This window comes from Microtus ochrogaster, unplaced genomic scaffold (genome assembly GCF_000317375.1).
Source record: "Microtus ochrogaster isolate Prairie Vole_2 unplaced genomic scaffold, MicOch1.0 UNK23, whole genome shotgun sequence".
In the NCBI taxonomy this organism is placed as follows: domain Eukaryota; kingdom Metazoa; phylum Chordata; class Mammalia; order Rodentia; family Cricetidae; genus Microtus; species Microtus ochrogaster.
In genome coordinates this window covers 4,558,034-4,575,341 of record NW_004949121.1, presented here as the reverse complement: position 1 = coordinate 4,575,341, position 17,308 = coordinate 4,558,034, and the positions used below count along the sequence as shown (strand labels likewise).

At 41.2% G+C, this 17,308-nt stretch overlaps 1 protein-coding gene across 5 annotated transcripts in view; it reads left to right on the top strand.

The window, feature by feature from the left end:
* Window positions 1-17,308, top strand: part of Psd3 (pleckstrin and Sec7 domain containing 3) — a 457,750-nt gene that overhangs the window by 166,155 nt on the left and 274,287 nt on the right. For 3 of the 5 annotated variants that reach the window (XM_026789576.1, XM_026789579.1, XM_026789577.1), the window contains one exon: window positions 15,209-16,292. In XM_026789576.1, the coding sequence (XP_026645377.1) occupies window positions 15,209-16,292 (1,084 nt within the window). Of the gene's footprint in view, window positions 1-2,007; window positions 2,445-15,208; window positions 16,293-17,308 lie in introns of those variants that run through there. The other 2 variants (XM_026789578.1, XM_005367763.3) reach the window with 2 other exon arrangements.

Sequence of the window (17,308 nt, the reverse complement as noted above, 5' to 3'; positions counted from 1 at the left end):
TGAGCCACCATGTGGTTGCTGGGAATTGAACTTAGGACCTTTGGAAGAGCAGGCAATGCTCTTAACCTCTAAGCCATCTCTCCAGCCCAAGACCCCTCTTTTCTTACTCACGCGGAAGGGAAAGGGAGAGCAAAGGGCGTCTGTCCCTCTCTCCTTTTGTAAGGAATCTCTGACAGCTGCTGCCAGCTTCAGAGTGCATCCATTGGGAGCTGGTGATTTGTGGGTTGGTTAATATCTGGATGCGGCCAACAGAAGTTGTGCCTTCTGCCTTTCCAGTCAGCCTAGCGCCCCCCCCCCCCGCAATAATTCTAGCAGGTTTTCTCAGAGTTTGGGAAAGGGAAGAGTTGGGCAGTTTAGTTAAAAATAAACTAGTCATGTTGTCACACGCCTATACACTTAGGATACTGAGGCAGGAAAATCAGGAATTTATGGCCATCCTGAACTATTTAGTTAGATCCTGCTCCTACCCCAAGAAATGGAAGTTACTGGTAATAACAGTTATAATAATTACTGTGGAGCTTTTACTAGATACAGTTGCTCATCTGAGTGGTTTGTCTGCATACTTCAGTTACTTAATCCTTAGAGTAACCCTATTGTTTCTGTGGTTTTGAATACTGAAGCTGAGGACTACTTAAAGTGACACAATTGTAAAGTAAAGAAGTTTAGGCTGTAAGTCTGGATGATGTGCTCTTACCACAGTGCTATATCAGTCAATAAGCCAAGCGCTCATAGCTTAGAGGTCAAGAAACTAAAGCTCGGAGATTGTAAGCTGTTTTCCTCAGGTAAGACAAGCTGTCAGCTGTGAAGTGGAGTCTTGGCTTTATTTCTGTTACCAGTCTGCCGTTCCTGAGTATACCATCTAATTTTTGTCCTCCTATTTATCATTTAGTCTTCTTAAGAGAGGGGCTTGTTTGGTTTGCTATTGTTTGAAACCCTGGAAATAATAGTCTTATTTCAGAATTCTTTCTTTGGCATGCAGGCTTCTAGGAAGGAGGGTAGCTTAGTGGTACAGAGGGTGAAGTTTAGAGCGACAGTGGCTGTGTTTGAATTTTACTCCCCTGATCTGAGATGACCCACACCTCTTTTGTATTCTAGTGGTCACATCTGTACAATGGGTTAATAATAGTAGCTATCCCAGAACCATCTGGAAGGAATAGATGAATTCGCAAAATGAAACTGCTTAGCATGGTGTATAGCACATCACTAAACAGTTTCTAATCTATTATTTATAAAGATGGACATTCTGAATTAAAACTACCACATTTTCTGTCACCTGGTTATGCTGCTCACTGAGTGTATAGAATACGAAAAAAATTAGCCTTGACGTGCCTTTGCTTCTCATGCGGATTAGAATATTAATGATACTGAAGATTCTTATTTTTTCAGTGCTGGGGCTCTAACCCGGGGATCGGTAAGTGCTCTAGCATGGAGGAACACTCCCAGCCAAAGACAAGATTATTTTTAGTATTTACACCAAGTCCAGGGGTCAGTATTATGTCATTCACTATGGGTTAGTTTCGTGTTATTATTTATAAAATGAGTGCTTTTACTGAGATTGCTTGAAAAGTATGGTACACATCCAAAGTCCTTTTAGTGGTGTTAAACTTTATGCCATGGCTTTTAAAACTGGATCTTCATGACTTTCAATCTTTTCATGTCACATTTTTCAAGCACTATCAATTACCCATTAAACTGATAATTTATCAGAGGAACAGTAATGTAATCTAATCATTCGCGAGATGCCTGGGTGACAGCAGCACTTACCAGTGAGATAAGAACTGCCAGTGCAGGATTGATGTCATGGGAGCAGCTTCTGGGCAGCGTTTTTGCATTTGCCTCTTCCGTTGGAACAACGTAAGAATTAAATGCTTTTAAAGGGAACCGGCCCATCTCGGTTCATGTGTGTCATTTCAGCATCAGAGAAAATGCTGCATAATACTAGGATGACAGCCCCACCTCTGATGTCAGCCAGGATGGTACGATCCTCTCCGAGCCTCTGCCGGCTTCCTGCTGCTGCACTAGGGGAATGGTTACATTAAAGCTAACTCCCGGCATCTCAGTTACCTCTATGGAAGTAGTTTTCACAATTGTAGCAAAGCCCTACAGTGGCTGTTTCGGTAAGCTCCCAAGGTAGAGAGCGCCTGAGACTGAGCACAGCAGGAGAGCAGGCTCTTCCTGCCTTTGTAAGAGGCTGAGGCTGCAGTTCCTGGGCTCGGCTCAGCTCTGCTTCCAAGTGCTCAAAGTGCTTCCATTGACATCACCGTGTGCAGTGCAGGGCAAGAGGGGCCTCCAGGAAATTTGAAACTAATTTGCTTCCAGTTGACTAGAACAGCACATTTTGCATTAGCTCGCTTCTTTTCTGGTTAACTTTTCTCAAGCGTTAAACTGATGAACGGGGCATTTTCTATGCTCAATGGGTAACTGCTGGAGCTACAGTAATCTCTGTGAGTAACCTCTATTTGTAGGTCTCTGCAGGCAATAGCTCTTATTTATCTCTCTCTGTGAAATGCTGCTCTGACATTGTCCGTCTGTATTATTGACTGCTTTTGCTTACCGCTGTTGTCTTTCCGGCCATCCCAGTAGGAGACTTCTGGGGATGAGCCCAAGTTCTGCTGAATCCTGCTGGCTATCTAGAAGAGCAGACTGCATTCGTTCTGGGGTGTCCCTGCCAACCAGTCTTTAATTCCCCCAGAAAACAGAAAGATACCATGGGGCCTCCAAATGCTTTGCCCAGTACCTCTCTTGCTTAGCTTGGAATATTGATTTTAGTATCTGATGTTGAATTTTCCAAATTTTATTTTTAAGCAGAGAGTAGAACATCGTGCTTACCTACAATTTTATTTTCTTTCATCCCTGTGTCCCAAGCAGTTTTCCTAGGAACAGGGCTTTCTATCACCCTGGAGAAATAGGCTCCCTTTTTGTGATGCATTATACAGGCAGAAGGAGGATAGAGGCTACTTCTGACTTTAGAGAGCTGGTGTTGGATGGGATAGGGGAGGAGTTTCTCTTAAAGAACCCCAGCTCCTTTTCATCTGCATGTCTGAAGCACAGCTAGGAGGCTAAGTAGCCCAGAGGGGCTGAGGAGGCCTTCAGAAATGGCCCCAAATGTTCCCACCGAAGTTGACACTGAGGTCTAGTGTCCCCTAGAAGAACTGTCTGTGATTCCTTCGTGCTTCTTGCCTCTCTGTCAGAAACATTTAATAGCATTTTAAGATTTATTCCTCTTTAGAAAAACTGAATTTCAACGTTCTGTTCATCTTTCAATGGTAGATTTACTTAGAATTGTTTGTATCAGTTTGTGGGATGAATCCTGACTTTAAGCCCTAAGGTTTACTGAGCATGGAAGCCCTTGGAGATCAGCTGAGGTTTGGTCCTGGTCTCTGCTCAGTGAGGCTGCTTGTTTATGCTGACATCTGCCTCGCTAAGGAGTTCACAGCTGCGGCTGGTTATCACTGCTAATAACACTACTACTTGCCACTCGTAATGATTTTTAAAAGAATTATATAGTATTTTGGACATCAGCTTAAATTTCTTCCCTGTTAAATTGCTTCATGAAAATGCACAGGACAAGTTTCTTTTAATGTTCCCACATCTGTGCTAACTTCTGTAAAAGAAAGCCTGGTCTAATCATGTTATGGAGTTAGGAGTTTGGTGTGAATTTTTATTCTTTGAAGAAACCCAATAAAAGCTAAAGTGATATGAAGAAATTTTAAGACCGGATATTAGAAGCATAGATTTAGAAATAGGAAGAAGTTTAGAAAGTGGACAGAATGAATAAAATACAGGGGAGAGAAGAGGTAAAGCTAAAGGAAAAAAATTTGAGTGTGGGCCTAAAAAGTAGTTGGAGGCAGACAAAACTGGGGAATTGTTCAGGCTGAGTAAAAAGGAGTCCAGTTTTAAGAAAGTAATGATTACAGATAAGCTCCTGCCAAAAGGTTTCTGCAGGGGAGCAGTGCTCTGTGCATTAATGCCTTGCTCTGGTCTCATCCCTCTGACCTTCCGAATGCTGTCTGCTGCACTGTAGTTGACAAGGCTTCTGCTGAGACTGACTAGCATGGTAAACTACTATCACTCCTGTAGGGATTAGGACTGAATGAGAAAAATTAGGTACTGAATCATTAGCATGTGGGATTTAGTTTGTGGTAAGCACAGCTGTAACTATTAATCACCAGGCGAAGAATGTCCAATTAATGGAACATTCTGTATTTGTATGCACACGCTAAAAGCTTGAATAAGGCTTGGCAGGTCTTTCCTGCCCTTTTGAAGCACATAAACCTTAAATATGCATGCATTTAGAGAGCTATCAGCGTCCATAAAATAGTGAGTATTGTCCACTGTATATGGTAGTCTCCAAAGTATGACTTTTATTTGGATGAAGAGTGTGTCCCCAAATATAATGCAGTTGAATTACTCATTTGGCAGTTTTGCATTACTCACACTCATTTTCTGATATATTTTTTTTTATCATACCAGATACATTTTCTACTGCTTGGCAAGGGGATTAAATTATCCCCTGCTTTGTTTTGGTGCAGCCCCTTCCATTGCATCAAGGGTGTAAGCTGTGCATCTGTTTCTAGAGAGGTTATTGATCACTGTTTTTCATAGATAAGATTTATAGCTACTTATAGGCAAAATGTGATTGAGGTCTTTTAAAGGCTTGATTTTTGTATTTGTTTTGCAAATGAGGCATTTGTTTCACAATCTTTGATTAACAAAATTACAAAATTTCCCATCACTGGGGATGAATTGCTTCTAAACAAGTCAAAGGTTTTGCCTTTAGCTTATTTCTGCAAAACTTCCACTATTAAAATAATTCAAGAATTTGTAGTTTTCTTATATGTTATTGCAGTTTGAAATAACACACACGAGAAGAGGGGGGAACAGGTTTTGGTGGCTAGATGACCTGTGATTTATAAAGGATTGAAAATGTGATGATCTGTACTAGTCTCAGAAAACAGATTATAGACTGTTAATGCAAGCTCACTGGTGCCTTAGCAAAGTGAATTTGCTTATTTTTTTAAACAAGTAATATACCCAAGAACATGAATAGCAAACTCTGGGGGGAAAATAACTCTATTTTTATTTATCACAAAACCTTATTTCTCTCAACCTTTATCTTTTAAACCCCTATATAATTTATTTAAGGACTATCAAATGTAGTAAACGTAGTAATGTTTACGTTTTTTGTGGTCAAGATCACTTTTGCAATTTTGTGTAAGTGTAGTCACTAGCTGTGTTAGCAACTCTCACAATGAGCTCTACACTCAGGGAGGGCAGTATTCCAGCAAAGGGCCTAAACCTTGTGCTCTTTGAAAAGTACCCCAGATCACTTGGGATAAGAGCAAACCCACATCAGAATGATGAAGCTAGGAGTGGAGACTTTTTGACCTCTGGAAATTTTGGTTGGTTGTCTAATCTATCGATTGAACTATTGGAACTTCCAGCTAGGAGGTAGAAACTTGTAATTTTTTTTTTTTTTGAACAGCAAAAATGTAGTCACTTAATTTTATATTGTCAGAATGATTTCTAGAGGGCAGTGTAGTTTCTGGAGCGGAATTGCTCATGCTTCACTGTGTCTGAGCCTCTGGCCTGCTTGATTCATTATTTTAGTGTGTGTGTGTGTGTGTGTGTATATGTGTGTGTGTGTGTGTGTGTGTGTGTGATGCGTGTGTGGGAGTTGTATGTATGTACCAGGGAAGTTCATGCAGAAGCTTCAGTTGCTGTCGGCCTTATCATGCCTTGAAATGGGGTGTCTGAACTGGAAGTCTGCCATTTTTAGGTAGCCTGCCTGAATGCTAAGTTCTCAGAATTTTCCTGTTGGGACAGGGAAGTGACTCAGTGGACCAGGGCATATGCTGCCAAGCCTAATGGCTTTAGTTCCATCCCCAGAACCCACCCGCATGGTAGCAGAAGAGAAATACTTTATGCAGGTTGTCCTATGAGCTCTAGAAGCATGTCATAGTAGGCCTTCTCCCAGACAAATAAATACACGGAAAAGAATTTAAAAATGCACATATGTCCGTCCCCTAGTTTTGGTGTTAAAGGCATGTGTAGCCAAGTCAAGCCTGAATTTTTAAAGATGTATTTATTTTTATGTGTGAATGCTTTACCTACGTGTGTGTGCGCGTGCCATATTCATGCAGTGCCTACATAGGCCAGAAGAGAACATTGGGGTTCCCTGGAATGAGAGTTTCAAACAGTTGTGAACAGCCATGTGTGTGCTGGGAATTGAACCCAGGTCCTCTGCAAGATCAGCGAGTGCTGTTACCACTGAGCAATCCCTCCACCCCCACGCCTGGATTTTGATGTGTCAGGGAACTCCGGTCCTTGTGCCTGCACTGTTGAAATAGGAGCGGCGGGGCTGTGTCCCCAGCACCGGGCTGCCCCCATGGCTAGCTTTACCTGAAATAATTACACGGAAACTGTATTCTTTTAAACACCGCTTGGCCCATTACATCTAGCCTTTTCTCGGCTAACTCTCACACCTGGACTAGCCCATTTCTAATATCCATGTAGCTCACGAGCTAGCTTACCAGGAATGATCTTAACCTGCATCTGCCTGGAGTGGGAGAATCATGGCGACTCCCTGACTCAGCTTCTTTCTCCCAGCATCCTGTTCTGTTTTCTCCGCCCACCTAAGGGTTGGCCTATGAAATGGGCCTAGGCAGTTTCTTTATTAATAAGAAATCACTCCCACATCACTGCACTGTGAGCACTTTTGCTCCCTGGACCATCTCCACAGCCCCACATCAAGTCTCTTGTGTGAAGCCCTCAAGTTTCTGCCTGGGAAAGTCTGAGCAGTGCTTGTGTGCCGTCCTTGTGTGTGTGTGTGTGTGTGTGTGTGTGTGTGTGTTGCTGTCTCAGGGTCATACTGAGTACAAAGCTTTAAGACAGCACTTTCAAATCAGACTTTCTGTGATGACTGAAATGATCTGTGTATTCAGAGTAGTTTGAGAGCTGCTAGTGATGTATATGGAACACTGACTGAAACTTAAATAGTTTCTAGGTTTATTTATTTTTTATTTTGTGGGTATAGGTATCGTATCTGCATGTATGTCTGTGCACCATATGCATGCCTGCTGTCTATACAGGCCAGAGGACGGCACTGAATCCCCTGAAACTGGAGCTACAGAGGGCTGTAAGCCACTATGTGGGTGCTAGGAATTGAACCTAGGTCCTCTAGAAAGAGTAGCAAGTGCTCTTACCCGCGGAGCCATCTCATTTAATGCAGTTAGTTTAAGTGGTCAGATGCATATATGGCTATTATATTGAGCAATACAGGCTTTTCTGGGTGGTCAGTTGTAAAATTTCTGCTTAATGTGAACAGCCTGGCTAGCATCATGCTAAATTCTAGAAATGTAGCTAAAGTTGTCTTAATTGATCTTTACCACCCAGTAAACTCTGTCTGCAGGCATTGTGTCCAGAAGGAATCACTGGCTCATGAGCCCTTGATGGGAGGAGTCCTCTGATCTTCTATGTTGCTCTTCTCCCAGTGTTTAACTTGTACATAGTACACAAGAGAACCTGGTTGAGATGGTGGAAAGATGAGCCCACTCTAAGTTGGGACAGCTCTCTGAATTTCCAGCATTCCCTGTTCAGGCTGGTCTTGGGTTATCAGGAGTATGTGTCATGTTTTACCTCTGTTTAAGGAGGCATTTAAAAAAAATTGCTTTTAGTTCTCCTAAATGACATCTGGTTGACTCTATGACATTCTTTATTTCACTTAGACAACAAAATGGCCATTTTGCTAGGCTCTAGTGTTGTAAGGGATATAATAGCGAAGAACAGACCAAGTGCCATGTGGACTTTATATTCTAATGGTGACAAAGAAAAACAAGCTAGGTCCTCTTCCTAAAATCTACTGGGCCCAGGTCCCAGGAAACAAGTGTGTAGAATTCATAAGTGTGCATCCCCAAAGGAGCTCGGCTGGCTGTGGCCGTCATGGTACCTGGGGAAGCTCAGGTCTTGCTGCTCAGAATCACTTAAGAAAGCTGCTTTTCTTTTTTCAAGTTTCAGTGACCAAGTGTCTGGTACGTGAGCCAAATGGTCCGTGGGTTGGTTTTCTTGGAACCGTTTTCTCTCGAGTTTGCTAGCCAGAGTGGAAGAGCATATTTCCTATACTGGTTCTCCCAGAGCATGCTAGGAAGGCATAGTCTGTCCGCAGCTAGTCTGTGAGACAGGCTCATTTCCTCGCCACTGAAACACATTGTGCTTCTATTCCATCATTTTATTGCAGTCCTTTCCTTGGCTTGCAGAAACAGATGGCTACTTAATACAGAGTGTGAAGCGGTGCTAAAATGATCTTGTTAACACTAAAATTACCCTATTTCTTTCTCAGTGTATTAAATTAAATTTAAAGCCAGTGGGCTTACAGATCACAGGAAAGTAACTTTACCAAATACTATGAAACATAATTTATTGGAAGCTTTGCCAAATATAAAGGTAGCAGGTAAGATTTCAGATAGAAAACTTTGAAATTTCCTCCTAGAATAGCTTTTCAGCGAGTGAAACTTCTCTTCCATTCACTTCTCTCCTACATATATTTTAGACTACATTTACATTCTTCTAAGAGGGAAAAAGAAGTGCAGTTAGACCATGCACCTGCTACTCCAGTTCTGTGAGTATGTGCTTTATATTCAGGTAAGCGCTAGAGTTCTTTTTAATAGTTAGCCAATCCCCATGTCAGATTTGGGCAGAACTAATTCAGTAAGGCTTTCTGCCGAAAGAAATGTTGATTGGGGTCTTATGCAAGTATCAGACTAGGGATGGGCGCAGTTTAATTTGGGAGAGACAGTCCATAGCAGGTAGATGAGGGCAGCAGTGGCTTTGGTGGGATATGTGGAAACCAGTTAGGTGCAGAGGAAGCGAGATGAAGTAAAGCACCCTGATGGGTAGCAGCTCTGCTGTTTTTGTTTCGACCCAGTCCCTTGTGCATGTGCGCTGCCTCATGCTCTCACCTCTGCTTTTGCTCAAGCCTTTGATTATCCTGAGTCTGTTTATGGCCATTCTCCATTCTTTCTCCCCTTGGGCATCTTTCACTTGCCACTCATGTCTCTTTTTGCCTCAGAGGCAAACTTCATGTCCGACAGTGTGCTTTTGGATTCCCTGTTTGTCACATAGCAGGTTATAGGTAGAAAGGTTTGCTGAGTGAGTGAACGAGTACCGGAAACTGGGGCAATGTTTCGAAAGGAAGCAGAGAAACAAAGCAAAACAAAATAAAATAAAAATTTGCTTATCTTCTTTCTTTCCTTTTAAGAAATAATCATAGAAGTATAATGATTTCCACAGGAATTACTTCCATGGGATAAATACAAGATTCCATGGTAAAGGTCAGGATTAATATTTTGCAGTGTTTTGTTTGTTGTTAATGGCACTGGTGACGAGAAATACCAACAACAAAAGGAAGCAGCTCTTGCAGTGTGACAGCAAAGGCTCCTTCCTTTGCATGGAAGACCTGCTATGTCTTGTGACTGTCCTCTGAAGGGCTCTGTGTGGTGCCCATGAAAGTGGTTTGTCTGTAGAAACTACTCCAGATAGAAGAATGTTTGTTTTACTATTTTTGTTAACTTTACTGCTATTAAAAGCAGTGACCTCACTACTTAGTGGCATTTGAATCTTCCCCACCAATTTTTGCCGGTGAAGCTGAAGACTCAGTCTTGTCTCTGGTTGGAGGCTGCTCTGTTTGGACTGTTTGCACATCTCCCTTAGCTCCTTGGCCCCCTAGACTATTATTTGCCCTTGACTGTCTGTGCCAGTCTTTACTTACTGAAAGGTAAATGAAACTTCTTAAACCAGATCTTTCTAAAAAGTAAGCTTAGACCAGGAGAGCTTATGGAGTAGTAGAGCCTGCAAGGAGTCCTGCAGGATCCTTCTTTCTACTTTCTCATTTCCTTGGACCAATGGCCAAGTTGTGTCAAGCATCACAAGCCTTTTCTACACTTGATGTTTTTCCTTTTTCTTTCTGAATGACATTTTGATAAATCTCCTGCAATTGTGAAGAAGGACTTACCATATTTTTTGAGAGCCCATTTCTCTATTTCTCTTTGTTACTTCCCTGGGCCAGTGCTTATTTGCATGCTTGTTATAGAAGCAAAGCTAAGCTGTTAGGACAAAGTAGGCTTCCAGAAGATGTCAGCTAACACTTCTTTGTTCTTCTGAATGGATTTCACTTAGTGGATTTTAGTATGTGTATGACTTTGGTGTCCCTATGGTAGAGTTTCTTAAAATACTTCATGGTAGATTAAAAATTGTAGCTGTTCAGAGGATAGAGAAATGTGTCATTGTTTAAAAACCCCTCTGCCCCTTTAGAGGAACGGTTTGGATCTCAGCAGCAATGCTGAAGGACTCACAACTGCCTCTGCAGCTCCCAGGGGATGGGGGCACTCATACAGATATAACAGATACTCACGCATATATACACAAATAAAATAATGCATCTTTAAAAGTCGTAGCTGTTTGAACCCTAAAATGTGAGTTAACACTATGCTCTGGTTTCATGTATGTGAACAGCTAAAGTTCTGTTGGCATTTCCAGTGAAGGAAAGTGCTTTCTTTCTTTCAAGAGTTGGTTATCAAAGAAAGGTGTAATTAAAAGTAGTGAATTGGAGTTAGATCTGGAAGCGTAAAAATAAAGTGATCATTTGAGATGAGAAGAAATGTGTCAAGTAAAAAAAGACATTAAACAAAGGCAAAGGACGGTGCATAAAGTTCAGAATGGCCACGTGGTTCACTTTACTTCCAGTGTATACAAGAATTAAAACCTTTTCAAGGTATGGTGTCTGACACCGTTCTTCAGTTTAGAAGCAACGAGCTACCATTGGAAGGGGAGCTGAGAGACTATAAAGAAAAGATAGGTTGGGACTGGAAAGATGCAAACCTCTCTACTCACAGACAACAAGGTAATTCATGTAGAAAACCTCAAGAAATGTATAAAATACTATGAGATCTGAGCCACAAGGTTAGCAAGGTAGTTGACTGTGAGAATAGTAATAGCACCCCAATGTACTTCAGTAGGAATGCACAGTTCAGAAATGTAGTTTTTAGAAATCCACTCAATATTGTCAATAGAAATAAAATAAAACTAATCAGATAATTAAAACTTATTCATAAAACTATTGCTGATGAAATAAAGGGAGGATAGCCCATGTAATAGTAATATGGCTAAGAATACAGTGCACTATTAATTAATTGCTATTCTTGTTAAAAATCCCAACTGTCTGGTAGGTTAATCCTAAAATTTATATAGGAAATATAAGGGACCCAGAGTGGCCAGAGCAGTCTAGAAAAGGGAGAACAGAGTTGGGGGACTCCCCCAGTTACACACTTTATCTATTGCAGAGCAGCAGTGGTCAAGACAGTGGTGTGCTGGCATGAAGATCCAGCTCAGTGAGATAGGGTGCAGAGTTGCAATACAGCTTTACAGTGTTGGTTGGCTGTGTGTCATGAAGACATCAAGGCAATGAAATGAACAGGGAGGGTCATCTTTGCCAGCACATAGCACTAGGACAGCTAGATGTCCACATGCGACAGAATGAACTTGAATCCATCTTTACACAAAGATTAACCTAAAATAGCTAGCCTTAGAAAAGCTATTAAAATAAATTGGGATTTTGTCTTTTTAACCTTGGATAAAATAGTGATTTGTTACATATGACGGAAAGATAAGTAACCAGAGAAAAACAGGTAAGTTAGACCTTTATTAAAATTATAAACTTTTGTAACTCAAAAGATGCTACCAATCAAGTAAAAAGACAACTCGTAAGATGTTTAGAAGAATTTTTATAATTAAATAATAAAAAAGACGTAGCAATTATAAAATGGATAAAAGATCTGGACAGACAGGTCTTTAAAGAAGCCGTCCAGATGACAAACACATGACAAGGGTTCCATATCAGTAGTCAGCAGAGCTATCGGAAGCACGGTAAAGGTCACTTTACACCTTTAGGGAGCTCTCTATGCTCAAACACAGAACCAGGAGAACCTGGACACACTGGCAGCAGAACAACATGTCCAGTTGTCCTGGAAAGCCTGTCCACACCTTCTTAAAACGTGAGAAATACAGTCAGCAGCTGACCATAAATTCCACTCTTATCCATGAGAACTTAAAATATATATGTTGATACAGAAACTTATGTATAAATTTGTTATATATAATAGCCAAAAGGGAAACAACCCCCAAATATTTGTTAGTTAATGAGTGAATAAAGAAAATGTCTTATTCTATGTAATTAAATGAAATTTGATGAAACAGTGTAATAAAATTCTGACTCATATTGCATCTTGAATCTTCCTGAACACAGTGTTGTTGTGGCATGAGTGAGAAGAAAACGCCAATATTATATGAATGTGCTTATATGCAGTGCTCAGAATACTTATGTCCATAGAGATAAAGGCTGGCACTTAGTAGGGACAGAGGAGAAATTACAGTGAAAAGTAACTGTTAATGGATATGGGGATTTATTTTATAGAGGATGATAAAGTGGCAATTATTGCATAATTTTATGACTATATTTAAAACTACATAATATCAAAAGGGAAAAATCAAAGTCCGACTATATTATTTTTAAAAATATAGCATTTTTTGGGTTGTTTGTTTTTTAAAGACAGGTTCTACTATTTTCCTGACTGGCCTAGAACTTGCCATGAAGACCAGCCTTGCCTTGAACTCACTGTGATTCTTCTACTTTTGCCGCCTGGGTTCTGGGATTAAAGGCTTGTCCTAGCATGCCCAGCTAAAATTTATAATGTTTATTGAATTTTTTTTCTCTGACAATTTCATACATGTGTAAGGTGCATTCTGATTGTTGTAGCCCCCACCTTCTCATCAGTCTCCCACCCCATTACTCCTTTCTTAAGGTTCCTTTTCCATATTCAAGGCTTACTTTGTTGTTTTGTTTTGCTGTTGCTTTGAGTGTAACCGGGATCATTTGTGTGGCCATGGGTTTGGAACTATCTGTTGAGCCTGGTGGGCTTCTCATTGGATCTACAACCGAAGACAGTGACTGCCCCATCCCAGAATCCATCAGTAGCCAATAACTGATCAGGCAGGGTTAGGCCAAGAAGTCCTGTTCCCTTATCCATGATTGACTGTTGAGAGGCCCAGTCTTGTGTAAACTATTGCAGAGGGGCACAGCTACTGTGATATTATGATGTGCTCAGATGGCAGCAGTTTTTATCCCTTTCCCTGTCTTTTGGTGCCTAAGCCTATTGTTGCCTCTCTTCTGCAAAGATTCCTGAACCTTAGAGGGGGTAGTATAAATGTGCCCTCTAGGGCTAAGCAGTCAAGTGTCACTTCTCACCACCTGGGCAGCCATGTACCTCTGCATGTACCCCTGTTCTTTGCAGACAGAGTTCTCTTGATTAGGTCAGAGAGTAGCATTTTACTTTGCATATAAATATAAACACTTAGAGGCCACATCTGTATTTTCTATTGAAAACAATTAAAATGTCAATCCAATTGTTTAGCTGTCTTCCTTTCCAAAACCAAGGTTTGGAAAGTTGCTTCCTTTCAGGGTTAGGAAAGTATGTATGTCTTACTAGTTTTATCATGAGAATCTGTAAGTACTTCAAGGATTTGCCTGAGATTATATACTATTTGATTCAAACTTAATGTTGGAAATATATTTCAAATTGCTCAAGGTGGAATACAAAACTACATATATGCTCATGAATACTGTTTGTCAAATTTTAGTCTGCAGGGAATACTATATGTTGTAGTAACACATTCTCTCAAGTTACTCCATTTTGTTAATGCCCCGGCCAGGTCTTTCGTGCTACTCATGTGTGTATTCGTTAACTGTTTTCTAAAGAGGAAGCTTGTAGCTCTGCAGCGGCTGGTAAACAGCAGAAGTTCTTTTTCATAAAACAGAAGTTAGTATACCATAGATGAGGCTTTTCCTGATCCTGTAACAAAAGCCAAGTTCAGAGGGAGGTTGGATTCTGACCTAAGTTATTACCTGTAAAAACTTTGATTTAAAGGTTTCCTGTATCGGAATTTTCCTATCCTCAGGTCTCACTGACTGATATTGGGTCTCACTTTAATAGAGAAATATAAATTTTATTGATTGTAATAAATATTCTAGTTACACATTTTCCCTTGCTTTATATACTGGAATTTATCATATGATACAATTAAATTTCATGCAGTTGGTAGCCTTATATGTGGACTCTCAAAATGTTGCACTCATGGAACAAAAGGTAAAATGGTGGCCGTCAGGCTGGGGACAATGGTGGGGGGATTATGAAGATATCCCTCATTGAAACTCAAGTTCAGTTTGAAATAAATCCAAGAAATTTCTTTTACAATATAGTGGCTACAGTTAATGAGTACTTGAAATTACTGAAAGAGTAGATTTTAAGTATTTTTAGCAATATATATATATATATATATAAGATGTAAGGTTAATTTAGTTATTCCACAATGATATAGATGTCAAATTATATTGAAAAATTTATATAACTTATTTATCAATTAAGAAAATAAATAAAGTGGTGGTGGCACATGCCTTTTAATCCCAGCATTTGGGAGGTAGAGGCAGGTGGATGTCTGTGAGTTCAAGGCCAGCCTGGTCTACAGAGTGAGTTCTAAGACAGTCGAGAAAGGCTATTACACAGAGAAACCCTCTCTTGAAAAATCCAAAAAAAAAAAAAAAGCAAAATAATTACACAGTCGAAACCCTAAAAACCCTTATCAGCGTGTGTTTCCTCTTTGCTGTCACTCTTCAGGGAAGTTTACAAATGTCTCCGTCCCTAGACAGTGACAGGGAGGAACAGACTTCTAGCTGGAAAATCTTCATGGAGTTGAAGTAAATACTGCCTTTTCTGAGGTCTACTCTCAGATGTCATGACTTATTTGTAAGGCTGCCCCACATCAATATTTATTATTCACCAGTGGTATTTGGATAATGATACTTGCCATAATTTTAATATTTGTACGTATGAAGGAACTGAGTTACTACAGTCTCATCTCTGGGATTTCCTGAGAAGTAGGATTAATATGGTGTAAGTCATTAGACCGCCTCCTCCTACGTAGAAACTTCTGTGATGTTTATGTAGGCTGAATAGAAGGGGCCACTGCAGGTTATAGTAAGTGTGTGTTACAGGGATGAACAGAAGGAAATAGTAAACAATTATTAAGAACCTAGCATGTATGGTATTTATTAATATGCAGTAGACTCTGATGTCATGTTTCCATTCTGTTCCATTCTTAGGTGATCATGGAGGAAGCACTTTACTGCCACCAGCTGTCACAAATGAATTTCCAGAATATGGGACCATGGAAGAAGGAGGAGAAGGCCTTAAAGCCTCTCTAGCCCTTGATGCAAAGTCTCTGCCATGCTGCTCACCAGAGCAGCAGGCAGTCCACCTTTTTGCTGGACAAGACTCTGTGCTCAACAGTGTTACCGAAGGACCAAATGATGCCTCTCAGTGTCACCCTCAGGAACAAAGTTTACAACCTATTGACTCTTTAATTTCTGCTCTGAAAGCTACCGAAGCCAGAATAGCTTCAGGAACATTTCAGGCTACAAAGGTACTGGACAAAGATGCTGATTTTTCAGTTCAGCAGGTGGATAAAGAGCTGAGTACTGCCAGTCGTAAGCCACAGAGAGCCCATAAAACATTCCCTGCTGGCCCAGGAAAATCACCGGATTTACCTCTTTCAGTGGAAGTACCAACAGATGTTTCGTTGAACATCCAGGAGGATCTCACTGCACTCTTACCAGAAGAAGCTCAGGCAGAACTGTCGCAGATAACTAATTACAGGAGACAAGGGCCTCTCTGTATACAGGAGCCAGTATGTCCTGTGTCCTCCCTGCGGAGCTCAAGAGGGAGCCATAACCCTGTGGACAGAGATGATGTTCTGAAAGATCAGAGGTCTGATCTCGTAAGGGAGCACCCGAGAGGATGTGATTCCGGTGGCCTCAAGGGACGTCAAGGTCGGATCAAACATGTAGAGTTTCAAGGAGTAGAGATTTTGTGGACAGGAGAGAAGGCGGAGACCCAGCATCCTGTAGGCACTGAGACAACACCAGAAAGGACAGCTTCTCCTGTGAGCAAGGAGCTTGCCAAAGGGCCAAGCCATTACAGCTCAGCTGCTGGTTTGTGCAGCAATTCTGTTAATTTAGTTGGGAATGTCTGGGATGAAACCTGGAAAGTTCCTTCAGCAAGGCCTGGCACGAGCATAGGGACATTGTCCCCTGTGCCTCTTGGTGAGAGTGGAGAGGATGAAGTCTTCCTGAGGGAAAGCAAAGAACACCTTGAGAAGAACCTTGACATTCAGGGAGATAAAGAAAGGTGAGCGGTAGAGTTGCCATGCTTTGTGATGCCTGGACCAGGCCTTAGAAAATTACTGTCCGTGCCTGTAGCCACTGTGCTACCTGGAGTCAACTGTGACATTCAAAAATATTAAATGGAGATTTCTAGAAATCGATAATTCATGTTTTACATAGCTTTCATTACAGTGTATTGTTGCAGTTGTTCCATTTGTTATGATTATTAAATCTCTTACTATGGCTAATACGCAGTAACTTTATCATAGGTATGCATGTATCAGAATGGCATATTTAGGAATTGTTATAGCCTTTGGTTTCATACCAGTGTCAATGTATCCCTATGCATAAATGGAAGGGCTGCCATACTTCTTGCCCTTGTTGTCACAGAATGGAAGAGAAAGGATTTGATCTAGGCGTTTCTAAGACAGAGAAGTCACCATGTAATAAAGCTGTCTGTTAGACAAGGACCAGGGGAGCAATGCTGAAGAGACCAGGAACAATATCTCTTGCAGATGTCCTTTTAACACGAAAGACTACTGACATGTCCTGTGTGGTGATGGCAGCCCATCTGTGACCTTCCTCTGAGGAAGAGGAAGTGTGCTGCATAGAGTGTACAGCGCAGCATGCATGCAGCCTACAGTGCAGGCCGCTTTCCTGTGTGCACAGAGAGGCGTGGGCTTGAGGGGCTATCTCAGGTCAGAGGTAGACTAGACTCCAGTTCACTTGTTCCATGATAGCACAGACGAATTCCTTCTTTTCACAAATGGCATGCATTCTGATGTGTGGCCTAGCTAAGTAAACTTTACATGTCCTGGTATTTTCTCACCTTCTCTGTTTCTGTCATCTGCGCCACCTCAGAGCTTGGTTATATGGAAGGCACGGCTATCATTCTTCAGTGCCTTTGATCATGCCTGACCATTGTTATGACAAATCATTTGTTGTTGAATTAGGAGCGGCGAAGCTGCGTCCCCAGCACCTGGCCACCTGCACGGCTAGCTTTATACCCGAAATAATTACACGGAAACTGTATTCTTTTAA